At 39.3% G+C, this 27,917-nt stretch overlaps 1 protein-coding gene across 3 annotated transcripts in view; it reads left to right on the top strand.

Annotated features, from left to right (window-relative positions):
- Palld (palladin, cytoskeletal associated protein) overlaps positions 1-27,917 on the top strand; it is a 333,844-nt gene that overhangs the window by 133,683 nt on the left and 172,244 nt on the right. For all 3 annotated transcript variants that reach the window (XM_070016512.1, XM_070016511.1, XM_070016513.1), the window contains exons 3-8: positions 4,361-4,539; positions 12,633-12,699; positions 16,979-17,084; positions 19,351-19,425; positions 23,994-24,135; positions 24,873-24,896. In XM_070016512.1, the coding sequence (XP_069872613.1) occupies positions 4,361-4,539; positions 12,633-12,699; positions 16,979-17,084; positions 19,351-19,425; positions 23,994-24,135; positions 24,873-24,896 (593 nt within the window). The remainder of the gene's footprint in view (positions 1-4,360; positions 4,540-12,632; positions 12,700-16,978; positions 17,085-19,350; positions 19,426-23,993; positions 24,136-24,872; positions 24,897-27,917) is intronic.

The raw sequence follows: 27,917 nt of genomic DNA, 5'->3' as shown, positions 1-27,917 counted from the left end.
GGTGTTAAATCCACTGTCACAGAAAATGCATTTGTTGTTTTAATCTTTCTGCAAGTAGCCAGATGCATTGAAGTATTTTGGGCTTATTGTTGGGTTTATTGTTGATTTTTCAGCTATCACTACTCAGTTTATAATTTATAATTTTTAAGTTATTCATTTAATTTTTTTTGTCAGTTGTGAAGCCTGGACTGTAGACCTGGGTGCTGTTCCTCAGCTCTTCAACTCTAGGCTAGTGATTTACCGCTTGAGCCACAGCGGCACTTCCGGCTTTTTCTGCTTGTGTGGTACTGAGGAATCAAACCCAGAGCCTCATGTATGCAAGGCAAGCACTCTACCACTGAGCCACCTTCCCAGCCCACCCCCCCCCAAAAAATTTTAATGTAAGTTGCAAGCTAGGCACCAGTGGCTCACATGTGTAATGCAGGCTACTTAGGAGGCTAAGATCTGAAGGTCACAGTTCAAAGCCATCCAGGCAAGAAAGTCTGTGAGATTCATCTCCAATTAACCATCAGAACATGGAAAGTGGTGCTATGACTCAAGTAGTAGAGCTCTAACCTTGAGCACAAAAATTCAGGGACAGTGCCCAGGCCCTGAGTTCAAGCCCCAGAACCAGCATACACACATTTAAAAAAAAGTTGTATGGAATATTCTAGAGAAGTATTCAGTAAAATGTACATAGGATTTTAGTAGATACATGTTTTGGTCAAATACATTTAAGAAGTGTTGTATCAGACATTAAATGAATTTCTTCTTCTGTAGGATTCTTCAGCGCCTTATTGAAATTGCAAACATCAAAGACCAAAATATAACATGTAGCATTGCCAAAAAAAAAAAAAAAAAAAAAAACCAGTTAGCATCCAGATCCTTTCACTGTTTTTCTCTAGGAAATATGTAAAGACTAAGATAATGCATGGCAGAGAATAAATATTTTCAAATCACCAGCTATGTGCAACAGAGTGTAAGTAGATTCATTTTTGTCCACCAAGAAGTCAATTTTCTATGTTGAAAAGATATACATATATTTGGCATAAAAAGAAGAAAAATGCAGAATAAATATATCAAAAAGTGGCAAATAACCAATTGTCAAATGAGTGATCTAAAAAATTTAAATAGAGATAAGAGAACAACAAAACCCCCACAATTTTGCAAGTACCTATGTGCAAAGAGCCCGAGATAGAAAGCACAGAACACAGAACATGGTTGTTATATTGAAGGAGTAAAGAATCTCTATGAGGAGCTAGGACTCTGGGAAGCAGGCTTTTGTGGACCAGAGCATAGTAGGTCAGCATATATATATATATATATATATATATATATATATATATATATATATATATATATATATTTGCTAGTCTTGGGACTGGAACTCACATCCTGGGCACTGTTCCTGAGATTCTTTTGTTTGAGGCTAGCACTTTACCACTTGAGCCAAAGCACCACTTCCAGCCTTTTCTATTCGTATGGTACTGAGGAATTGAACTCAGGGCTTCATGCATGCTAGGCAAGAATGCTACCACTAAGCCACATTTCAGCCCCAGCCTTTAAAGTCTTATGCACACAAGTCACCTGGGAAATTGAACGGATATATATTTGGGATAGGGGTCAAGATTGTGCATCTTTAACAAGCTTTCAGTAAGGCAGATGTGGCTGCTCAGAGTTCCGAAGCAAAATGTAGGAGTTAGTAATCTTTGATAAAAAGACCCAAATATAATTATTTCAGGCACTTAGGACCAGACAGAATGTTCCATCCACTTCTCTACTCTGTCATTGTAATATAAAAGCGGTCATAGTCACTGCGTAAACAACAGACCATGCTTATATTCCAAGACCGCTTTACTTATGGACTCAAAAAATTGAACTTTATTTAATTTTCAATATTTCAAAATATTATTCTTCTCTTGTATTTTTTCCAGCTGTTTAAAAGTATAAAAACCAAGTCAGCTGGCGGCTCAAGCCTGTAATCCTAGCTACTCTGTAGGCTGAGATTTGAGGATCACAATTCAAAGCCCAGGCAGGAAAGTTGGTGAGACTTTTACCCTCAAATTAGGCCAGAAGTAGAGCTGTGGCTCAAGAAGTAGAGCAACAACCTTGGGGGAAAAAAAGACATAACAAAAAAAAGGAAAGAAACTCAAAAGATAGGACCTAGTCCCTGAGTTCAAGCCCCAGGACCCCCTCGAAACAAAGTATAAGAAACATTTCTTGCTCACAGTCATATACAAAATAGGCTTTCAGAGCATAAATATACTGAGTTAGAATACTGCATTCATTATGTTGGCCAAGTCTTCCCTACAAAGTAGATTCACTGTTAGAAATTAATCTTTCTTTTATATTTCCATTGTATTTTTAATGCCTCTGGAACAGTGAGTTTATACCTTTTTTTAATGGAAAGTAGAAATACTCTGATAGAAGAGAACAGACATATAAACTCCTCAATTAGTTTCCCAGTGTCCCAATTTCCCAGGCATCATTTTTCCTATCACTTATAGCCTGTAGTGCAACACCTTCCACATAGAAAACACACAGGCAGAAGTTAATCTTCGGAAGAAGACTTCAGTCTGAAGGAAGAGTTATTAACCAGGCTTAATGAAGAGAACAAGGAAAGAATTCCAAGGAGGAGAAATATATCCAGGGGCTTATTACACAACACTAGGGGATGGACAAGGAACCATAAGCCCCTGGAAATAGTCTGACAGAAATAGAGGATTAGAAAACAAAATTAAGTCCAAGTTATGTGAAAGGCCTTAATGACAGATCTGAAGCTTAGGGAGTGATGTGGGAAGGGAAGAGTTTGTTTCAAGAGCCTTAATCTGATGACAGAATATAGAAGGAATTTGTTTACTGGAGATGAAGAACTCAATGAAAACTAAAGCTAATGGTCTATATAGCATTGGACAAAAGGGACTAGACAACGGCTGTAAACGTAATGGTTCTCCAAGACTGGAACCCATTGTACCCAGAATCAAGAGATGGTCTTCTCAGTTGCCCCAAAATAATATGGGCTGAATTTGTGTTGTGTGAATGTTCAGTTGGCCTGTTTATTTTCTAATGGTTATTATAAAGGTGATAGGCAGAGGGGTTACAGTTACATAAGTCAGGTAATGAGTACATTTCTTTTAGGACAAAGTCACCCCTTTCTTTTCTCTCTCCCAGTTTTTCCCTCCTATCTGACACCCAAGTTGTATGGTTCATTCCCAACACAGTGTCTGGTGTCTACCACAAATTCATTTTTTAGCTGTTTGTTTTTGTGTTCATTAATTCTCAGAGTCATAGCTGTTGTTTTCTGATTATTATTTTATTTCAGACTAGTTTCTGGTGTTAATATTCTGAGTATTAACAAACTCATTTGCTCCATTCGCTGCATTTTCAAATAAATATACACAAATACTTACACTAATCTAATCAAATTCAAACAAAGAGTTTGCCAGGTCCAAAGAATTTTATAAAATAGACTCAGGGAAAATATTTTCTGCTAATTAGGAAGACTAAAGGACAATATAGTTCTAAAGACTTCAATGTCTGTTAGTTGTAAGTAGCATATTACGACACATTTCTTTAAAATAAGTCACACATTTGGGGGTTTGGGAGAAATTCTTTCTTTCTTTTTTGTATTGTAATTTAATGCTGTTGAGAGTTTGAGGTGCTGGGGGAATAGAAGAAAGAGTGAGAAAGCACCTGGGTTCAAGTAGTCTGGCAGCCTACAGCCTACCACCCAAGGTCCTGGCTGTTTGGGAAAGGAAATGTCTGACCAGAAAGAATGAAATACAGCCTGGCTTCTCCATCTCTTTCCATCTTGGAAGCCCAGACACTCTGCTCGAAAGTTTTATAAATTTCAGAAATATGGAAGGCAGGAAGCTTGTTCCTGTTCAGCTGGTCAGAAGTCTTTGGGTCAAGAAAAATATTGCTGCCTATGATATTATTTTGTAATCATCATGATAAGACTCCCTTTACATATTAGATGTTTGCAGCATGCGGTTTTGATTTTTTCAATCTTTCTTTTGGAAGAGAATAATAAATAAAATTGTACTCAACGTAAGAGACATGTACTATCAAGCATTTGGGGTGACACTTGGCGTTTCCCTTTCTTTTCACTTTGTAACCCAAATGGGCTTTCCAAGTTTGATGTTGTCAAAGTGGAGAAAATGGACAAGATGTTTTCCAGCGAAAACCTGTGGGGAATTGTCTAGTCATTAATTTCACGGTCTAAAATGTCAAACGTCCATGTGTAACATTGACCCAGATCTTTTTATCAAGGGAGTGTCTGACTGCCCACCATCTCCTCTTTTGCTGATGCTTTATGGTTTCAAACATCATCACTTCCTCCTGGACCCTCCTTGACCTTTGACCTCCATTTGGCTTACAGATGGTTCTGTGAGGGGAAGGAGCTGCACAACACTCCTGACATTCAGATTCACTCTGAGGGCGGGGACCTCCATACCCTGACCATCACAGAGGCCTTTGAGGACGACACTGGCCGCTATACCTGTCTGGCGACAAACACTAGTGGCTCTGACTCAACCTCTGCCGAGGTGTTCATTGAAGGTAAGAAAGTCCAACACTCCTTGGGTATGCTTGTGAATATCTTCTTTTCCAATTCAAATTTTGTTTCTCTTGAAGAGCTCTAATAAAGAAGTCGAACAATGATTCTGACACTTAAGGGCACATCAGCTATGTCTAATGTCAACACTCATTCTTTCTTCTTTTTTATATGACCTAGCCCCAAGAAATTAGGTAACTTGGTATCAGAGTATCATGGTTTATAATGTTATTATTACTGTTTTATTTGGATCAATACATTTTTCTTGTGTGTCAAGGAATTCTCAATCTAACCACAATGGGGAAAACATATATATATATATATATATATATATATATATATATATATATATATATATATACACACACACATATATAACATTTGTTTATATATATATTTATATATATACACACATATATGTGCATATATAATATATATGTGTGTATATATATATATGTATATATATATATATATATATATATATATATATATATACACACACACACACACATAACAAAATCAGAATACAAAACACTAAGTAAGCCAGGAGCCAGTGGCTCATGCTACTCAGGAGGCTGAGATCTGAGGATCACAGTTCAAAGCCAGCCCAGGCAGGAAAGGCCATGAGACTCTTACCTCCAATGAATTGCCAGAAGTTGAGTAGTGATTCAAAGTGGTAGAGACTAGCCTTGAGCAAAATTGCCCAGGGACAGCACCCAGGCCCTGAGTTCAAACCCTATAACCAACCAAAATATAAATATAAATAAAATGAATAAACAAAACCAGTCTGGATAGAGAAATCCATGAAATCCAAAAAGCCAGAAATGGAGTCATGGATCAAATAGTAGCATACAGACTTGACCAAAAGCTGCAAAGCAAGAGCACAAGACCCTGAGTCCAGTATTGGCATAAAAGTAATACATAATGTTATAAGCAATATGTAGAAATAGCAAGTATCATAAAGACATTAATGAAGTTGAAAAGTTAAGTGCAAGGTACAATCTACATACTCTTCACATTAAGATGTTTCTCTGCCTCTGAAATCAATTTCAGTTTCTAACAAGAATGACCTTGAATTTTATTTAGTTAAACCAATTACGTTTTGTGTAAACACTTCAGGCTTTCCAATACTCCTCTGCCTTTGAAATCAGCTGGACAAACTCCTCATTCTGGGAGCAAGACACTTCTGCTAATATATGTGATGTATATTCAGACTCAGGATACCAGCAAAGATGGTTGCTTCTGTTCAGTTCCATTTTCCCCCAGATCCCACTCACCACACTTCCACAGCCCACACCATCAGCCCATGTATTTGTGGCTGTATATGGATTCAGATACATTGAAAAAAAGAGAAAGGAGCCGGGCACTGCAATGGATATTCCTCCTTCTAATACTAACCTAAAGCACTTCAGGAAAACCAACTCAATGCCCTTATAAAATAGAGATGTCAACTTTTTTTTAAGTGAGAAATTTTAGTATGTCTTTATCTCGAAGGAAAATAAAGAGATGTCTCTGATTCTGGTATCTGATATATCTGTATCTGATATATCTGGTTATATATATCTGGTTCTCAGATACATTCTTAGACTCCCTCAAAGAAGGACTTGCTATGTTTACTCACTCCAGCCCTTAAATTAGATTCAAGAACTCCTTCCTAAAGCACATTGCTAATTCGATATCAACAGGCAAGTCACTGGGGAGGTAGAAGCGTGACCCTTCCCTTACTCTGGTTCACACTGTAGGCTCTGGATCCAGTGATTTCCAGGACATAGCCACCCATCCTCACGTGTATGGGGGGCTACAGTGAGAGGCAGTGGGTGGCTCAGGCACCAGGAATGAATTACTGAACAAGACAAGTACTGACACTTTAGAAGAGGAGGAAGACTAAACCTGGAGTTCCTAAAGAATTCCAAACACTGGCGTGTCTGTGCAGGAGATGAAGGTGGCCGATGGGAGGACTTGATCAGAAGGACATTCTGAAGTGAAGGTATTTCCTATGAGGCCTGAATGTGGAGAATACCAAGTCAATAGAGAAGACCTGGGGAAAGGATGCTCCACCAGCCACAGGGAAGGAGTACAAAAGTCTGGATGGAGAGGGGCAGAAATGCCCAAAGGAGCAGGAGAAGTAGTCCAAGAGAGAGAAACAGGTTTTGCAAGAGGGAGAGTGAGATACCGTCTTTTCTGTATGTTTTCATTTGTATATATTAAATCCCTAAGGGGGTTGCACTGCAGCATTTCTGTGCTACTTTGATGGAATTCACACCCCTCTCTCGTTCGGAGATGCAGTCTTAGAAGAGGACAGACAGGAAAGGAATCGGGTGCAGTGTTTCCGAGAGGGGAGAGGTGCCCTCAAAGGCTAGATGGAAAAGAGACAGAGCCAAGAATTTCACAAGGTAAAGAGGAAAGGTAAATATGGACTTGTAAGATAAATACGGACAGCTCAGCCTTCCACCACCTCCTTCCTCGTGACTGTAAAAGGATTGTACAGACCACTGTGGTTTGAAGAGTTCTGAAGGGGGTGTGGCCCTGATAGATTGGAACAAAAGAACTGGATTGAAGCAGCTGGTGTGGCTAAGGGAGTATGTAGCTATGTAAGGAGGGGAACAGCCCCAACCTTGGGTGGGTTGGGGGCCAGAAATGCACCAGCAAGGAGCAGGGGAGCAGATTCTGCCTGATATTTCTTGATAGGTTTCCATGCTATAAAATACTCAGATAAAATGTGCACCCCTGTAAATGACATTTGGAAGTGTGCTGTGCTGCGGTATGGGGTCATTTTTCCCTGCAGATCCTAGCAATATAATGTTGGGCATCACTGCAATGCCTCTGATGCCTGATGTCCGGACGAATAATCTAAGCATTGATTGCTTCTGCTAGATTTCAAACTCTTGGGAAGAGAATGTAAAGGGGTCTGAGCACTGTGTGGGCCGCTCTTCACGTTCTTTATTTTGATAACGTTGTTCATAATATTTTATGAAAAACTCAGTTCCTTGTTCTGTGACCTTGAGCGCTCAGTGGCTCTGGGATCTGGCTTCTTCATCTACACAATGGAGACAATTAGGTTCTTGTTAGGATTGAATGAGTGAATTCCCTGGTGCTACCTGGCACATAGTACAGGCTATTATGACCAGAACAAAAAACAGTATGTTTTCATTTTTTAAAACTCTAAAATACATAGATAAAAATCACATGTAATTTCACTGTCCTATAACTCCTGTCTTCCTGTTTTTTGTCTCTTCTCTCTCTCTCCTCTCTCCTCTCTCTCTCTCTCTCTCTCTCTCTCTCTCTCTCTCTCTCTCTCTCTCTCTCTCTCTCTCTCTCTCTCTCTCTCTCTCTCTCTCTCTCTCTCTCTCTCTCTCTCTCTCTCTCTCTCTCTCTCTCTCTCTCTCTCCCCTCTATCACCAGGGATCAATCCCAAGGCTTCCCATACCATTGAGCTACCCCTCTAGCCCACAGTCCCTCTTTTTTGCCATCAATAAGAAATTTACTTCTTCTAAAAAAATCCAAATATTGGTATTGTCCAGAAAAATTTAACAGATTTATTTATAACTATATAAGGTTGAACTGCTAACACTTGTTCACTGAAACATTTTGACTTGCATTAATGCTTTATATCTCATCAGTTGTATTAAAAATTCATATGCAAATGAAGATGGAAAAAATGCCAATACCTGATTTCTGTCCCCAATTTTTCCATTCTCAATCATATACTTCAGTATCTTTGACTCCATCAAGGTAGTGAGGGAGAGTCTAACATTCAGAACTGCCAATAATAAGAAGGGGGTAGGAAATAACTTTTTGGGAATGAAATGCTTCATGCCAGACACGTAACAATTATGCCAAAAGATATCCAGGTAGCACAGTCACTATTAAGACATTTGCTTTTCTAATTTTTTTCTGTATATATGTATAGTTCACATTGCACTTTTTTATAGTGCTATAATTTTATTTATAGTATTTTAACTATTATATCTGTTCTATTAACTATTCTATTTGTTCTATTATTAATATTCTATCTGTTCTGTTATTATTAAGGTACAGAGGGGTTACAGTTCCATAACTCAGGTAATGCATTTTTATTGTTATTGTAAAGGTGATATACAGGAAGGTTACAGTTATATGAGTCAGATAAAAGAGTACAATTCTTCTGGACAGTGTCACCCCTTCCTTCTCTATCCCCCAGTTTCTCTCTCCTGTTTTTGCCCACAAGTAGCATAGTTCATGTTTTTTATAGTGTACATTGAATACCCTGACTACATTGTACCCTCTTTCTTTCTCTAATTCTGGACACTGCTTTGAACCCTGTTTTTTTTTTTTCTTTTTAAGTTAACCAACTCTCTCTCAAACACCTCCTCCTGTCATAAACATTCCTTTTGCCTGACCTGCAGGTGCACCACAGAGGAGCGGGAGGGGGGGAGGGAGGGAGGCAGAGCACTGGACAGGAGAAGGAGGGAGAATTGCCCAGAGGGGAGGGGAAGGAACTCGCTGGCCAGAACTGGAGGATTTGATCTGCCACCATCTGTTAGAGCGTCTCTGCCAGGACACCTGAGACAGAAGGTGACATTGAGATTTCACAAGGACTGGGCAGGTGCAGAAAAGCTCTCAGGGACACGTCTTTTTACCCTTTACCTTTCTTTCTTTGAAAATCCGCTGGAAATAAAAGGAACAGGAATAGCATCTTTTTATTTGGGGTTTTGTTTGTTTCCTCTTTGCATGGCTGGAAATGAAACCCAGGGCCTTGGGCACAATAGGCAAGGATTCTACAGCTGAGCAACATCCTCAGCCCCAAAATGGCGTTTCAAGTAGAGGGCATGAGAAGAAAATTTTTGTTAATGATTTTAAATGTTTGGAATCCAGTGAGCAATAGTTGCTTCTGTTTCTGAGTTCTAACTGCTTGGAGAGGGAAAATGTGTCTGGATAATTTCCGTAAGAGTCTTCCTCTCTGTCTCTGTCTCTCTCTGTGTGTGTCTCTCTCTCTGTCTGTCTCTGTCTCTGTCTCTGTCTGTCACACACATACACACACACACACACACACACACACACACACACACACTTGCACTACACATACACATTCACTTTATCAATTGAAACTTCCTCCTTGTGCATAACCTTGTTTTGATGGTTCCTATGGTTAATCCCTTGGCAGGGACCTGGCAATAGAATCCAGACACTGCAGACCTAGCAGTCCCTTTCCACCAGGTCCATCCCATGGCAGTCCCTCTAGCAGCTTGCTAGTCCACACCTTCTCTCCAAACAAGCTTCCTGGTTCCCTTGGCTTGCATTCATTTCAGCAGAAGGTAAAGGCTTGCCCTAAGTAAACCTTGAGCTAAGTACACAAAGGAAGACAGACTGGCATAGTGGGTGAGGGTCGCCAAGGACAGAGATGATCATGCATCATGAGTTCAAATCCACAGGAGTACACTTCCTGTCACCGCAGCTCTCTAGTGATGTGACTTCATGCAAGTTACCTAACCACATGGTACCTGGTATTTTCTAGGTACAAATTGGACATAGCTCACTTCTTAGCAAGGTTTATTATAATTATAATCAAATGATGTAAGGAATCTAGCAGCCTTCTAGGCACAAGAAAAATTGAATAACTATTCACAAGTTGGTAACTGTCTTCCCAACCCCTCCTCAATCCTCAGGGACACAATGATTTTCTACCAGACATGGTAAGTGACAAGTATCGTGTCAAGAACACTGGAATCTCAGAGAAGACAGAGCCTAGAAAAAATGGGCTGATCCTAAAAGATAAAATATCAGGGAAAGTCTGGGTAGGCTTATGCCAGGGGAGTGACTAATACAAGGACAGTTATAAACAGGGAAACAAGACAGAAAATCCCTCTCATCCCTTGGGTCCTGGTGGAACCTTCCTCATTTCTCCAGTAACGTTTGAGCCCCACCCACCTCTCTGCCCCTCCTCTGCTTTATCTTTTCCCCTTTCACTGGAAACTTCTTTTTATTATTGTGAGAATACCGTACAGAGGAGTTACAATTACATGGGCAAGATAACGAGTACATTTCTTATCAAGCATTGTTGCCTCCTCGTTGTTTCCCTTTCCCATCCCTTCCCATACTCCTCCCCTCCCCACCCGATCCTCCCCCCACCCCCCACCAAAGTTGTTAAGTTCGTTTTTCAACATAACGACTTGTACCTCTCATTGTTGCAGTGGGTCCTTATCACATATTTTATCCTCTCTCCTTTTGTCGGTTTCCTTGCTAGAATGCAAAGTTCACGAGGGCAGCGATTTACGTGTGTATGTTTGTGCGCCAACTCTGCTGCACTATCCACATTTCCTATGCCATATACACTACTGACTGTGTCAGTTCTCTGGATTAGTATTGACTGTGTTCTCTCTGGAGGATTAAAGAAATGTAGGAAGTCCTGGTTACCAAATCAAATCGGAAATCATGAAGGCCTTTTGGCTGTTCTCATTTACTGAGACTCATGTATGGTAGTTCTTTAACAGAAAAGGGGTGCTTTAAGAGAATTACTCTTAGGCAAGACAAAGCTAAATTTGGGAGGCAGAGAAATCAGGTAAGAGTCCAGGATCCAGGTAAACAACACCCACACTGAATGGTAGTTACAAAAATAAGAAAAGGGCAATGGAAATATTAGCAGTATTATCTAATCCTGACTGATTTCAATGTTGACAAAGACTGGAGACAACAAGAGAAGAAATTCCAGAGGTCAGCCAAGAGAACTGAGTCTTCATATATATACTAAATGTACTGATGGGCAGAAGTAACTAATTGCAAGTAGTACATAAATTACAGAGTCCATTTGTATAAACGTGGAGAAGTTTATGTATGTTGATATCTTAAACTTGTCCAAAAAGTAAACACCAAATGTGTCAAATGTTTTTTAGGAAAATAACTCATTGGTCTTCTGTGCTGTTTGATGATATTTTTCCATCAGGATGTATTTTTTAGGCTAATTGAAATGACAAAAATGAATTGGATTTCATTAGGAAAGCACTATACATATACTTTTAATCACTAAAATTGCTTTAAATCCATCACTTAAAAATCTCTTGAGGGCTGAGAAGGTGGCTCAGTGGTAGAGTGCTTGCCTTGCATGCACGAGGCTCTGGATTCGATTCTTCAGCACCACATCAGCAGAAGAAGAAAAAAAGCCAGAAGTGGTACTGTGGCTCAAGTGGTAGAGCGCTAGCCTTGAGCTGAAGAGCTGAGGGACAGCACCCAGGCCCAGAGTTCAGGCCCCATGACTGGACCCAAAAAAATTAAAAAAAAAAAAAACTCTTGATGCACAATATGTAAATACTGAAATATCAAAGTTTAATTACTTTTAGACAAAAAAATTGGTTGTGACCATTCATTTAGGAATATAACAATCCAATGAGTTTGAAAGGAGGAAAGGGCATAATCCAAAATGAAAAACCTTCTTATTCAAGAATGAACCTTCTATCATGGTCAATTTTACTCAAGTACCAAAAGATATCTTCTTACTTATTAATCAGTAATATTACCACACCACATAGTCTCTTAGGGTTAAGGTTTAAACCTATGAACTTTTTTTTTTATGAACACCTTTGTTTCATAGTTTTTAAGCCATGTAAAAGATGGTTGAGAGGGAAAAGTTAATATAAAGACAAGTAATGATAGGTCTGGCTCTAAAAGCATATTGCTTTTGAGATGGCTATTTCTAGCAGTTCTGTTCCTTTTTTTTTAAAATGATCTTCAAAAGAAGCAGTAAATAAAAATAATTTGCACCTTTATTGTTCTCTATTTCATTGTATATTGAAGAAAAATAAGACTTTGTATGTTCCTGCTTTAAAAACGAATGGACAAAGGAAGGGTGACCAACTGCAGTTATTATATTTATTTATTATATTTATTATATATATGTATATAATGAACTTCATAACTTCAGAGTATGGATGGGAGGGAGGAAAACGGCAGAGGGCCATAGGAGAGGCGACATTGATGAAGATGCATTGTACTCACAACCTGACTTATACAAACCTCTTTGAACAACTACTTAACAATAAAATAAAAACAAATGAGGATCATTACTATGAAATTGTAAGTGCCACTGACGTCTAAACTTTTTCATCTGTCCTTAATGTTTTCCCAGGAGCCAGTTCCACGGATTCTGACAGTGACAGTTTAGCTTTCCGATCAAAAGCTGGAGCAATGCCACAGTAAGTGTCTCTGATTTGTTGAATTATTAACATAACAAAGGATGTCAACGGTTGAGGCCTGAATCCAAGAATGCTGGGCTTGGACTGGCACAGTTAACTCTTACCCATCAGAGCTCAAATATTTGAAATTGGGTCACAATTTTTAAGTTAAAAATTGGAACATTGGAGTCTGCATTTCATCATCAATATGCTGAATCTACCAATGTTAATGGCAATAGCAATCACTGAACTGATTTTCAATTTAAGTAGCTGTCACATGGAGAGGAAAATCAGTTAAATCATTGCCAAGATGTAAAAGAGGACCAAAAAATACCTATTCGAGCCAGAAATTGATTTTCATTTGGGTAAAACCCATTACTGGCTAAGATCTTATACCACCAAGATTACAAAATTTAGTGATTTCTACAAAGCCATATGGATTGCTCAGAAAACGTTACTATCTTCATTCTTTTGCAAAAATAAAATCTACCAGAAGTAGGTAGAAAATACCATTAATATCGATATGTGCTGTCAGATGGCTTTGTTACATCAGCTACCCTGATCTAATCAAGACATTCAGTATACATTGAATTACCACATTGTGTACAACAAATCTGTACAATTTAAAAAGACAATGGTAATATGTAAGCTTCATAAAAAAATAATTATATCAGCTACCAGTGTGGCTCTGTAACCCTAGCTACTCTGGAGGCTGAGATCTGAGGATCCCAGTTCAAAGCCACCCCAGGCAGGAAAGTCCTTCAGACTCATCTCCAATTAACCACCAGAAAACCAGAAGTGGAGCTGTGACTCAAAGTGGTAGAGTGTTAGCCTGAGCAAAAGAGCTCAGGGACAGCATCCAGGCCCAGAGTTCAGGACCCACAACCGGTAAAAAAAATAAAATAAAATAAAATAAAAGTATGTCCATTCTACCAAATATTCACAGATGCTATAAGCATACTTTAAGATCATATACTTTTCCACCATCGATTTCAGATAGAGGCAAAGTTAAACACATGCCTGCAATCCCAGCACTCAGGATGCTACAGCAAGAGGAGAAAGAGTTGGAGGTCAGCCTGGGCTCTAAACCAGGAAGTTCAAATTCAGTGATGTCATAGGACTTGCTTGAGATTGTACAGCCAGCCATTCAACAATGGCAAAAATTCTTCTTAATCTTGCCCTTATCTATGCACTAAGACAAAAATTCCAAGATACTCTCCACAAAATTGGAATCCAGCACAAGAACAGCTGCTAGGCCTAAAATAGACATGTAAAACTTTGAGTTAAATATAGGACCCTAATCGTGAAGATTTCAAATATCTCTCTATGGATAAACATTGGACCTCTCCCAAGGATTTAAGTTGCTATTAGGGTTTTCATGGTTAATACTTTAGGATCTTTGAGTTAACTCTAGATGGTTTCCTTTCAATTTTGTTTTCATTTTTCTAAATATCTACAAATCTTATATTATGCAAACAGCCACCACAGGTATTTCAACTGTAGATTGTTGAGTTCCAGTTTCTGAAACAATTGCAGTTACAAGATGTATATACACGGTTTACTTTCCCACCAATAGTGTAGCAGAATTCCCTTTTTGCCACATCCCTACCAGCATCTATTGTTATTTGTTTTCTTGATAATGCCCATTCTAACTGAGGCGAGGTGGAATCATAATGTGGTTTTGATTTGCATTTCCTTTTTGTCCAGAGACGTTGAACATTTCTTCATGCATCTATTAGCTATTCTTATTTCCTCTCTAGAGAAATCTCTTTAAAATTTTTTAGCCCACTTATTAATGGGGTGGTTGTTTTTGTTACTGGGGAGGTTTAATTTTTTTTAACTTTAAGTATAGTTTTGATATAAGGCCCTTGTTATGGCTAGTGAAGCTCTTCTCTCTGTGAGCTTTCTATTTATCTTGCTAGCTATCTCCTTTTCCATGCAGAAGCTCTACAGTTTAATGCAATTCTACTCATCCAGCCTTCCTTTGATTTGTTGTGTTTCTGGATCTGTATTTAGGAAGTTTCAACCTGTGCCAAAGAGCCCTAGTATATCCCCTATCTCTTCCTGTAATATTTTCAGGGTCTGTGGGATCATTTCTGGGTCTTCAATTCTATTCCACTGGTCCTCAGTGCTGTTCATGTGCCAGTACCAAGCTGTTTTTACGACAGCTTTATAACATAGTTGGAAGTTTGGTAATGATATTCCCCTAGCACTGTTTTCCTGTTAAGGATTGTTTTTGCTATTTGGGGTCTCTATTATTCTATATGAATTCTTTAATTGCTTCTATTTCATTAAAGAATGTTGCGGGGATATTGATAGGTATTGCATTGAATCGGTAGATAGCTTTGGGCAGTATTGCCATTTTCCCAATGTTAATCTTCCCAATCCAGGAGCATGGGAGGTTTTTCCGCTTCCTTAAATCTGCTTTAGTTTCCTTTTGCAGGTTTTTAAAGTTTTCATCATAGAGATCCTTCACCTCTTTGCTTAATTCCTAGGTTTGTTGTTGTTGTTGTTGTTGTTGTTGTTGTTTTTGAGGCCATTACAAAAGGAGTTGCTTTCCTGATTTCAGCCTCCCTCTTCTCTCTGTTGACATATAGAAAAGCTACTGATTTTTGTGGGTTAATTTTTTTTTTTTTTTGTCAGTCGTGGGGCTTGAACTCTGGGCCTGGGCGCTGTCCCTCAGCTCTTCAGTTCAAGGTGAGCGCTCTACCACTTGAGCTACAGCGCCACTTCCGGTTTTCTGGTGGTTTATTGGAGATAGGAGTCTCACGGTCTTTCCTGCCCGGGCTGGCTTTGAACGTGATCCTCAGATCTCAACCTCCTGAGTAGTTAGGATTACAGGCGTGAGCCACCAGCGCCCGGTTTTGTGGGTTAATTTTATACCCTGCTACTTTGCCAAAGTTTTGCATCAACTCAAGTAACATGGGAGTGGAGTCTATGGGGTTATTTAAATACAGGATCATGTCATCTGCAAAGAGGGAGAATTTTACTTCTTCTTTCCCTGTTTAGATCCCTTTTATGTTTGTCTCTTGCCTTCTTGTCTGGCTAGGAATTCCAATACAATATTGAACAGGAGTGGAGAAGAGTGGACATCTTTGTCTTGTTCCTGATTTTAGAAGAAATGGTTTTATCTTTGCTCCATTAAGTATAATGCTGGCTGTAGGTTTGTCATAAAAAGCCTTTATTATATTGAGAATATTCCATGGTTCCTAGTTTCTCCAGAGCTTTCATCATAAAGGGGTGTTGGATCTTGTCAAATGCTTTTTCTGCATCTATTGAGATCTAGAAAGCAATATGGAGGTTCCTCAAAAGACTAAACATAGAGCTCCCCTATGACCCAGCAATCCCACTCCTGGATATTTATCTAAACGATCACAAACAAGGCCACACTAAAGCTACCAGCTCAACTGTATTCAGTGCAGCATTATTTATCATAGCTGAGATATGGAACCAACCCAGTTTCCCCTCAGTAGATGAATGGATCAAGAAAATGTGATATATATTCACAATGGAATTCTCTGCCTCCATCAGAAAGAATGACATCACCCCATTCATAAGGAAATGAAAAGACATAAGCTCCATGGCTTCCCTTATTTGAAATAATTAGTGTATGTCTACGATACTCCTAGCAGAGGATCATATTAGCTCAATAGCTATGTACTTATGATCATATAGAGTGATGATAATCAAAATGAACTCCAAGACATGGAATGTGAAGTTATTTCTTTTTTCCTTTGTTCCCCACCCACTTTGGTTTTTCCCCTGTTGTCACTATTTTTTATTTTGGTACCCTGTGTCTTTTATATATGTTTATCTGATTTGTGGAAGGAAAGGGGAAATAACAAAATGGTGAGACAAAGAACAAAGAGTGATTCAATGCAACAGCGGCACTCACACTATGTTAGAAATGAACTTTACAACTTGGTGGCAGGGGAGGGGGTGGGGGGAGGAAGGAAAGTGGAGTGGGAGAAAACAAGGGAGGGGGTAGCAATGTTTGACATGAAATGTGCTCATCACCTTTCTTAGGTAACTATTACCGCTCTATACATCACCCTTGCAATAAAATAAAATTTAAAAAAAAAGAAAAATCAAGATAAAAAGTGAAAGAGAAGGTAAATGTATACCACATTTTCTTTATGCATTCTTGATTAAAGATACCAAGGCCAATTCCATAGTTGGGCAATTTTGTGGGGAAAAAAGTACATACACAAACAAAAAAAGCAGGTCTTCTGTAGAAGTATTTCAAGAGATCATTTCTAAGAAAATGTTCTAACTGAGCCCTTGCTTCTATATTTTCCAGAGCTCAAAAGAAAACAACTTCTGTTTCCTTGACAATAGGAGCATCCTCTCCAAAGACAGGAGTAACCACAGCTGTGATTCAGCCTTTGTCAGTCCCTGTTCAACAGGTAATTGTACCAGAGCCACAGTCAGTGGAGTCAATTCACTAACTGCTTCATTTTAAGACTGTGACATTGAATTTTTTTTCTTGTTTTAAAGCACATTCCATTGAAATGTGGGGCTTGGGTTTTTATTGTTGGTTGTTTTGTTGGTTGTTTTTGCTTTACTTTTGTTTTAACAGTCATGGAGCTTGAACTTAGTGCCTGGGTGCTATCTTTGAGCTTTTCTGCTCAAGGCTAGTGCTCTCCCACTTGAGTTACAGATGCTCCACTTCCAGTTTTACAGTGGTTAATTGGAGATAAGAGTCTCACAGACTTTCCTGCATGAGCTGGCTTTGAACTGTGATCTTCCAATCTCAGCCTCCTAAGTAGCTGGGTTTATAGCTGTGAGCCACCAGTACCTGACTCACCATACTTTTTTGTCTAAGAAAGAACAGTAAGAGAACCTATTGGGAAGTAATCCTTGGTGTATTCACTCTGTAAGCATCAAATTACAGAAAAAATCTGTATATCATTTATATGATAGTCATCTTTAAATACAACACTCATAGAAGTCTTTCTCCCACACTCTTAAAATGTGAACTCACCCCTGCCTGATTGAGAACTGTGTAACAGGTGTATCACGGTGCCTTCCATTCACCTTGAATATCTATGTAGCGAGCATTCAGAGCTGTCTGGGTAACTACAGTGCATGATATATAGCAAAGACATGGGGGTTGATAAACTTGAAAAGAATTAACCAGTAGAAGTAACCCAAAGACAGCATATCTAGTAGAGATTTCCTTTAAACCCCTATACCATAATAAAATATCCAAACTACCTCTGACTAAATCCATAGCTTTGATGTTTAAATATTGACAAATGTTGAATGCTAAACACTGTGCTAGACATTCCATGGCAGAAAAAGACCTCATCAACACCACTTCCAGTTTGTCTGAGAAACAGGAAATACAGACCTAAATTACCTCTTAATTTGTAACAGATATCTAAGAACAGAAAGGCACACATTTACTTATAGATGTCAATACTGTAAGGATGTGAAGAGTGCATTTTTAAGTGGTCTTAATTCAACAGGAACACTGAGTTAAAAGTGACTGCGTCTCTCTTTTACAGCTGGGTGAATGAAGTACTCAGGGGAATTCCATCATTACTTTGTTACAGACAATGAGATATAGATATGACCAGCCTGAAGCCAGACTGCCTAGGTTCGAATCCAAGCTCTACCACTTACTGAGGGACCTTGAGGAAATAATGCAATCCTTCTGTGCCTACTTTATTCATCTGTAAAATGGAAATGCTCATACTACCTACCTCACAGGTTATCACGAAGTTTTATCTTGACACAATACTTGAAACAATGTGGCACAAAATAGGTTCATATTTCTCAGTGGATTCAAAACACAGTGAAAGATGAAACCTAGACCTCCTGAATTACAAGCCAGTGAAGTCTTACAGAAACAATGAATAAGGTCCATTATTATGTCAGCATTTCCACAGTTCGGTCAAGCCTTCTGATGTCCTGTGGTACCTTTAGACACATCATATCACATCAGCACTTGCCGGTGAAGAGCTACCAACCACTTGTATAAGATTGTTTGAAAATAAGAGGTCATACACACCAAAAAAAAATTTGTTTTCCATTTACTGTTCTGAAATCCTTAAGTTTTCCCAGAGATGAATGCCACTGTGTATTTCCATACCTGGTGGTGGTAATGGTGTTGGTTTTGGTGGGTGTTTTTTTTTGGGGGGGGGGAGGAGAGAATTGGCACATCAGAAAGAATTTTCCTTTTTCCTTATTTTCTGTAACAATTTTATTGAAAGAGTGTAAGATTCAAAAAACAATAATAACATAGGGCCCTGTTTTGATCATCTACTTTGCCTTCTACTGCCAACATCTTATACTCTTGACTCCACAAATCCAGGTTGTATTTTAAAATAAAATATAACATCTGTGAGAACTTCTAAAAAAGACCCTGGTGGAAGTCCCACACACAGAAATCCATTTGGTAATAGCATTTAAGAGCCCACAGATCCTCAGGGACCTAAAGGAACATTTACCTTGAATATCCTTTTGAACAGAGAAGAGTAACAGATGTGAAACGAGGAAGCAGAACAAGGTCCACACTGTAAGAGAAGACGAGGGCATGATGTATGGTCAAACTTTTATTTGTTTTATTCAGGTGGAGCCAGCCCAAGAATGAAAGGTAAGTTTAGCCCATCCCTACAGCGATGTACGTATTTAGACTCTCATCTATGCGTGTCTCTGCTCTTTCAGGTTCACAGTCCAACTGCACATCTTTGCCGCACCGATGGAACCACCTCAGCCTGCTTTCCTCCTGTTTTTACAAAGGTCTGACAGCTGGAAACCTCATTCTCCATGTTTGCTTTGGTCCTTAAATTTCATTCACATGTGGCTTCTTCCATGTCACAGCTTTTAAAAAGTACAACGAGCAGATCCATACACTTAATTCAAAGAGTTACCTTTGGGGGTAAAAAGGCATTTGGGGACCTGCTGGGTGCCTGTGGCCCTGGGAAAGTTCTGAGAGACAGGGATGTGAGATAAAGAAAAATAAGACGCATACAGTATTAAGACCTTCCTTGCCTGTCCCAAGGAAATTGCTTGCAATATCTAACAAGTTTTCACCTATTTCAAAAAATACTGGGTAATTTTATTTTCCTAAGATCCTGAAACATATCTCTTTTCTTCTCTTCTCTTTTCTTCTTCTTTCTATTTGCAGGGAAATTTATGAAACATCATTGGAAGTTGTATTGAAAGACCAAATTAATAGCGAGATCTAGCATTCTTGTAGACTGAAAGACCATAAAGTCATTACTCCTTGATTATACAGTTAGTACAAATCTTGCTTTAAAAAAATCCCAATAGGCTTTTTAAAATTTCGGTTTATTTTTTAGTATAGAATTTAGTAAACTGATTCTTTAAAAATGTGAGGAATTTTTTAAATCATCAGTTATAGCCAGGGCTCTGCTAGAGAAGAAAAAAACAACAAAAAGCAAAGTCATGCTTGAAAAGGAAAGGGACTTGTCCTATGAGATATAGACTTTCTAAATGAATACTAATTATGATGAAGGTTGAGAATCCCTCATCCAGAATGCTCCAAAATCCAATACTCTTTATATGCTGACATGGAAAATCCACACTTTACCTCATGTTCCAAGTTGCAGACAAAACATAGATGAACTCAAAATATTGTATAAATTTACCTTCTGCCAGGCACTGGTAGCTCACATCTATAATCCTAGACACGTAGGAGACTGAGATCTGAAGATCACAGTTTGAAGCCAGCCTGCCTTCAAAACTCCCCAGGAGACTCTCATCTCCAATTAACCACTCAAAAACTGGAAGTGGAGCTTAAAGTGGTAGAGCGCCAGCCTTGAGCAAAAGAGCTCAGAGGCAGTGCCCAGGCCCTGAGTTCAAGCCCCACAATTGACAAAAATTCATATATATATATATATATATATATATATATATATATATATATATATATATACACACACACACACACACACATACATATATTTATTCAAACTATGCATAACATATAACATTTACGAAACATTTGTAAAAATCCACTTTTGGCTTTTGGGCATTCCCAAAATATGTGTGTGTGTGTGTGTGTGTGTGTGTGTGTGTGTAAATATTTCAAAAATCCAAAATCAAAATCCTACCACTTGAGGCATACCTCCAGGCTGGCTTTTGCTGGTTATTTTGAAGGTAAGTCTTGCAGCGTTTTCTACTTGGCCTGGAACCACAGTCATGTTGGATTTCAGCCTCCAGAGAAGCTAGAATTACAGGCATGGACCACTAATGTCCAGATCTTTAGTTATCTTTTCTTCTTCCCAAAAGAATAGTGTTCTGGGTGCTAACAATGTAGCTTGAAAAGGCTAAAACTAAATAGACATATTTTTACGTAGATTAATTTTTAGGAAATCCCAAGCTATAGGATAAATACACCTCCCATTCCCCACCCCGCAACACACCCACACCCCACTTCCCTTGTGCACCTTGTTTCTTTCTCTTGGCCATGATCCTGGCAGTTCCTCATACTCCTCTGGAAAAGGTAACTTCAGCTGCACACCCAGTCCAAGGCAAAGCCATAGCTTCTGCCTGCCGGCCCGGCACACTAAAGGGCTTGCCTCCTGCCAGAGAGCTGGTGTGAACTGTGGTGCTCTGGATGTTCTGACAAAGATGCACACGTGGTCAGCAGATAGCCCCTTCCACAGGGCACATCTTCCCTCAGGGCCTCTGAGGAATTACAAAGTCAGTTAGACACGATCTAGGATAGAAGTGTGTGTGTGTGTGTGTGTGTGTGTGTGTCTGTGTGTGTGTGTGTGTGTGTGTGTCTGTGTGTGCTGAAACACCCAAGAATAACAGACAAAGAATGAAATGTAAATATGATTAACGTATACTGTAGTATTGGCCTGTATGAACATATCACCATGAAACCATCCTTTTGTAATGTACAAGTTAATGTATACTAATAACAAATAGAAGAGGAAAAGCACAAAAAGACAAGCACTAACTCTCACCAAACAAAAAAGTAAAACTGTTGAGGACTCCCAGATGCTTCGCTGAGTGGATGATGAATGGGTGAACCATGTTACTAAGCACAAACTCTGAAACTTAATGCTCGGTGTTTTCAGAGCTTCTCCGTATATGCCAGAAGGCCCTTCTACTGGCTCACTGTGATTAGCCAGGACTTTTGTCAAGATAAGTGTGTGTGCGCGCGCGTGTGTTTATATTGTGTGTTCACTCTACAAGAGAAGCCAAGTGTCCTCGAATAATAGCTAGACTTTGGTCTGCCTTCATTCTTTGATATATGCCCATTTTTTGCATTGCTGACTTTCTAATACCCTCCTCTCAAAAAAACCCAAAAACCTTACATAGTCTTAGGAATAAATCAGTCTCCTCTGGTGCCTGAAAGCTCAAGCATGAAAAATATTTGGGTGCCTGGACATTACTGGAGATATTTAACAGCTCAGCCCATAGACGCTGGACCCCGTGGGTGAAACGGTGCTTTGAGCCACTAAGTCATTTCTTCTTTGGCTCCCATCACAAAGTCAACATTTTAATTTTTTTTTTCAAAATTTAATTTTAAGCCAGAGATCTTTCTACACTTAAAAATAAGAATGGAAATAAAAAGAATGGAGAAGAAATGAAATCAGTAGTTGGTATTTTATGTAAGCTTTACTAGAGAAGAAAAAGAAGAGAGAGAGAGTAGATATAATCATAGCTACTCAGAAGGCAGTGTTCCAGAGGATAAAGATTTGAGGCCAGCTCAGACAAAGCATTGTAAAGATCCTTTCTCAACTAAAAGCAAGGCAAAATGGTCTTTGCCTGTCACCCTGACTACACGGAAGGCTGAGACCATGAGAATTCCAGTCTAGGCTGGCCCCAGGCAAACTCTGAGACGTTATCTCAAAAATAAGCAGAACATAAAAGTCTGAAGCCTGGGTCAATCCGTGGCATCCCTGCCTAGGAAGCATAAAGACCCTGAGTTCAAATCCAAAATTCTTACCAAATGTCAAATCAGACTTCCCCTTACACTTCCCATGTCACTGCCAACATCGCAGACTTTCAGAATTTTCATTGTGCTTTAACACACTTGCTACAAGCCATTTGTTTCCACATTTGCTTTTCTCATGGGCTGTAGAAGTTGTGATTATCTATTGTTCCCTCAAACAATTAAAATGAACACCCACAAAAAAACGTATCAGGAGTCCACACACTCTTCCAATATGAGAGAGGGGATTTTTTTTTGCTTTATTTTATGTACAGATGAGTTATTGTATCATGATTCAATTACTTAAAGAGGTCTATATGCTTTGTATTTGATCCGGTCCTCTGCTTACAAGTTTATATCATCAAAAAGGTTAAAGTTCCCACTTAGAGGAGGAAGGGAAAGAGAGGACATAGATCCTAATGGTTCCTAACAATCCCTAAAGCCTTACCACGTTGCATCTATGAAGCCAAATTAATTTCTAATCTTTTAGATTGTAAAAATTTATTGGTCTAGAGTTGGAGGAGCGTGAAAGCAACAGGCAGTGGTAAGGAAGGAGGAAATGAAGGTCAGTGTGGAAGTACAGATGTTTGATTATTTTACCCAAACCCCTTAGCTTCATAAAGCTGCCACGGAAAACAAGTTGAGCAGAGATAAAGGGGGAGTGCATGAAGAGGTTGGAGCTTATGAAAACAAATGGCTTTTCTTTCTTGTCTTATTTGATTCTTCTAAAGATCTATAGTCATTTGTTGTGTAATTATTTTAAGAAACTCACATTCCACCAGCTTATTAAATGTAAAGAAAAAGTAACAAGTTACCAGGAGGGATAGCTCCTGCTTGTCATACTGGCTACTTGAAGGAAGAGATTGTCCAGCCCAGGCAAAAGAGTTCATGAGATCTCATCTCAACCGATAAAAAGCTGGATATAGTGGCACATACACCTGTTGGCCCAACAATATGAGAACTATAGATATGTGACCCAGGCCAGCCCTGGTATAAATGCAAGATCCTATAAAGGAAAGGGAAAGGGAAAAGGAAAAGGAAAGGGAAGAGGGCTGAGTACTCTCAGCAGAAGCAAGGCCCCGAGTCAAACCCCCAGTACTGCCAAAGAGTTTCATTGACCTTTAATTCCATTAAATAAGGTAAGAAATAGTCAATACAAATTTATAAATAGGCCACATGTATTTCAGAGCCTACGGTGGTAAGCATCACTCATTCATGATGAAGAAATTATGAATAGCTTAAAGGTATTTATTAAAGGTAATTGTTTGGATACGAGCTCTGCCAGGGATTTTTGTTTTGCTTGCTGTTTGGGGACTGAGGTCTGTAAATTATATCTCTGTTGTGAAACTGCTTAAGAATACACCGTCTAAGGGAAAGCCTTTTGCTTGAATTTCAGGAGCTGCAGAACACGGCAGCCTCGGAGGGCCAGGTGGTCGTCCTGGAGTGCCGGGTTCGAGGGGCGCCCCCTCTACAGGTGCAGTGGTCCCGCCAAGGAATTGAGATCCAAGACTCTCCAGACTTCCGAATTCTACAAAAAAGTAAGGGGACACGACTGCATCTCCCCACCTGACTATCCCAGTCCATCTGATTTCAGGGAAAACAGAGAGAAATGCTGATTGAAAATCAATTCAAATGAGTTGATGTCTATTTTCGAAAAGCACAAGAGTCAATAAGGCACTGTGTAACAGGGCCCAGGAAACTAAAACTGAGGCGCCTTTGAATCTGATACAAGTTCTATGTTCTTTCTTTAGAAAGAGTTTCACACCAGGCACTGGTGGCTCACACCTGTTAATCCTAACTACTCAGGAGGCTGAGAGCTGAGGATCACGGTTCAAAGCCAGCCCAGGCAGGAAAGTCCATGAGACTCTTATCTCCAATAAACTACCAGAAAACAGGAAGTGGTGCTATGGCTCAAGTGGTAGAGCGCTCGCCTTGAGCTGAAGAGCTCAAGCCCAGAGTTCAAGCCCCACAGACGAGGGGAAAAAAAGGTTTCACATTTGTACTCAAAGTCAGGCAAATAATTTTAGAAAGTTCACAAGTCCATAATCCACTTAACAACTATGTCTTTAAATAATACTTTAAAGTGTTCCTGGAACTCAACTTGTTATATTTATAGGAAGAGACATTTATACATTGTCGCTGGAACTTTCTCTTGTAGAAATTGTCTATAATGTGTTCTACACTAGACAACAAGAAGAGAGCTGTAGGTTCATTTTAATAGAACACTATCCTAATATTCTTTTCTGATTTATTTTCTTTCTCCTGTGACCAAAAGAACCCAGATCTACAGCTGAACCTGGTAAGAATTTTCTTCTTTGGGGGGTGGGAAGGGAAGATGTATCTTTTGGGTTTCAATAGTTCTTTGTTTTCTGTTTTAAAGTTATACACGAAACAATGTTTTGGCAATACCCTGGAAATATGAAACCCCCCCTTGGAGACAATACTCTTTATCATGGATCAGGCATTGTGTTCAGCTTCTCTATTAGTAAAACATTAAGTGCCATTTAGACAAGAAGGTCAGATTCGGTGACTTAAAGACTTTCTAAAATATAGTCTTTCATATTCCAAAAGCAACTAAGCCAATGATGGAAAAAAAATTCCTCCTTAAAATTCCAGTAGAAAAGAGCTCTCTGCTTGCTACGTACTTCTGTGGACAAAAACCCACTAACAGAGAGGCAGCGTGGCTGAGAATGTGCCTTGAATGAGAGCCGCCTACGATGTGTGAGAGTGGACCCCACGCATGTCTCATTTATGTGCCATGAGCCATCAACTTTAACTGTTCTACAAGCATGGAGAATCTCTCTTAATTACCAGGTCATCTGACCTCATCAGCATGCTCTGAGATCCATGGGGGCCTGCCATCGCCCTGTCTCCAACTTCTATCTGTTTATGACTCCTCATGGACTAAAAAAAAAAATTGGCCAGGTATTCATAGTATGCCCTATTTAGTATTGTTTTCTTGGTATTATTTGTTTACTTGGGATTATTTTTTCCATGAGCAAAGCCACAGTTTCATGTGCTTCTTAATAAAGGGTAACATACAAAGGATGATGTTACTGTTTCTACTTCTGGGTCAAGCAAATCTTGCTCAAACCTTCCTTGGGAATCATGACCTTGACCTGACCTTTGCTTGGGAACTTGAAGCTTCCTTGTGGGCTCCTGTAGGTCACAATGCTCTGATCATCCCTGATTCTGTTGCGTCCAAGCATGGGATCTTTAAAAGCAGAGAATGCATCTATTAGGATCCAAAGCTTAAAAGATGCTACTCAATATCCAAGGAAAATAACTGGAATTGATGCGTGGCCTCTGAATTACAACTAGAGCATGACATCCCAAGCAGTGTGTCAGTTGCCACATCAAATAGAGTCGTCAGACTGGGAATGTGGTTAGTGGTAGAATGCTTGCCTAGCATGCATGAAGCCCTGGGTTCAATTCCTTAGTACCAAACAGAGAGAGAGAGAGAGAGAGAGAGAGAGAGAGAGAGAGAGAGAGAGAGAGAGAGAGAGAGAGAGAGAGAGAGAGAGAGAGAGAGAGAGAGGTGGCACTGTGGCTCAAGTAGTAGAACACTAGCCTTGAGCAAAAGAAGCTCAGGGACAGTGTCCAAGCCCTGAGTTCAAGCCCCAGGACTGGCAAAAAAAAAATACTTTCATAGCTTCCCAGACTGTGGAGGCTATTTTGATGTAACATTTTGTATCCTGAGCACATTCATAATACCCATTGCTTATCATCTTGATATCCATTGTCATTATCTCAGGATTTGGCCCTGTCCCTGAGCTTTTGTGCTCAAGGCTAGAGCTCTACCACTTTGAGGAAAAGCTTGATTTCTGGTTTTCATGTGGATAATTGGTGGGTCTCACTGTCTTTTCTTCCTGGGCTGGCTTTAAACTACGGTCCTCAGATCTCAGCTTCCTGAGTAGCTAGGATTACCAGCACCCAGCAACATAGCCATATTTTTAAACAACACAAAATAGTGAAACTCCAATCATTGCTTTTGTGAGTTGTCATGCATAAAAACTTTAGAACAAATTTGAAAGCAGATTTGTATTGAAACAAAACTGCAGCATGCCTCACACAATGAGGTATGATTCCTTTGCTAATGGCTTGATATTTTCCTTACATTGACCCCGAAGTTCCATGTCAGAGTGAACAAAGATCATGTTTCAGAGTTTACTTTCTTCAATGACCTGATCATCACGATACCTAGTGAACCCACTGATGTACTCAGCCATAGACAAAGTCTGCAGGAGCAGGCTTCTCTAATAACTGGTCTTTAGCCACTGTTTGTTAGAAAGAACAAAAATGACACATGAATACAGTCCATCTGGGGCCGAAGATAAATTTTATAGGACTGGGTCAGTGATGTTTTCCAAATGTTTTCCAAATAGCCTTTGAAATGCAGGAAAAATATTTAAGCATTCAAATTTTATTGCCGTCTCTTCCCTTCTGTCAGAGTCACTGGGTTTTTTTGCTTTGTCTTGTTTGTTTTGTTTTGTTTGCTCTCTCTTCTCTCTGTGTATATCTAGCCCCCACAACTTTCCTCCTTCCTTCCCTTCCTCTTTCTTTCTCCAGTCCACTCTCTCATTCTCCTTATCTCCTTTTTCTTTTCTTCCTTTATCTATGGGCACGATATTTTTAAGGTCTAAAAATACCTAGCTAGTGCTGCATTAGAACGAGATATTTAGATAAAGAAGAAAGTAGCAGATGCCTTCCAGCACATTTGTGAAAAGGAAGCAGGTTTTCCGCGTCACTACTGTGTTGTATCTGTCTAATGCGTTTTACACTCCCCTCTCTGTCTAGACAGAAGTCAGCTTGCAGCACAAATCTTCTCAGACTGCTTTGTGAATTCATAGCTAGCCGGCTTACTTCAGACCAACCTCCTTTGTCATCTTACCTGCCCCAGCCTTCTTTTGAGACACTGTCTTTATACTGATTGAATCCTTCAAAGACTGGTCTGAGGGGTGGGTTACAGAAGACTCATTTGACAGATGTTAATACTCAGGCGCTTACTCAGCTGTCTGGAAACAGCCACAAACTGTATTGAGTTACTCCTATAACATTGTCTAATGGCATGCAAAATGAAAACCACCCCCCCCAAAAAGTATCTTACTGGTTAGAGAATTATACATAGAAAAGTACAGTATCTCTTATTGTGTTATGATCACCACTGTGGCCCATTCTAGACTTGATAAAGTGATTCTGAATATGAAATAAATTCTACACAATTAAAAATACCAAGAGGCTGAGTTGTGGGGGGGGGGCAATGATAAGAATATTTGTTGAGATAGCTATAAATCAGTACATTTATAAAATAGAAATGCAA

Source organism: Dipodomys merriami, unplaced genomic scaffold (genome assembly GCF_024711535.1).
Source record: "Dipodomys merriami isolate MVZ:Mamm:240054 unplaced genomic scaffold, mDipMer1.0.p SCAF_12, whole genome shotgun sequence".
Lineage (NCBI taxonomy): Eukaryota > Metazoa > Chordata > Mammalia > Rodentia > Heteromyidae > Dipodomys > Dipodomys merriami.
Note: the sequence above shows the minus strand (reverse complement) of the source record. Positions and strands in the feature narration are given on the sequence as shown.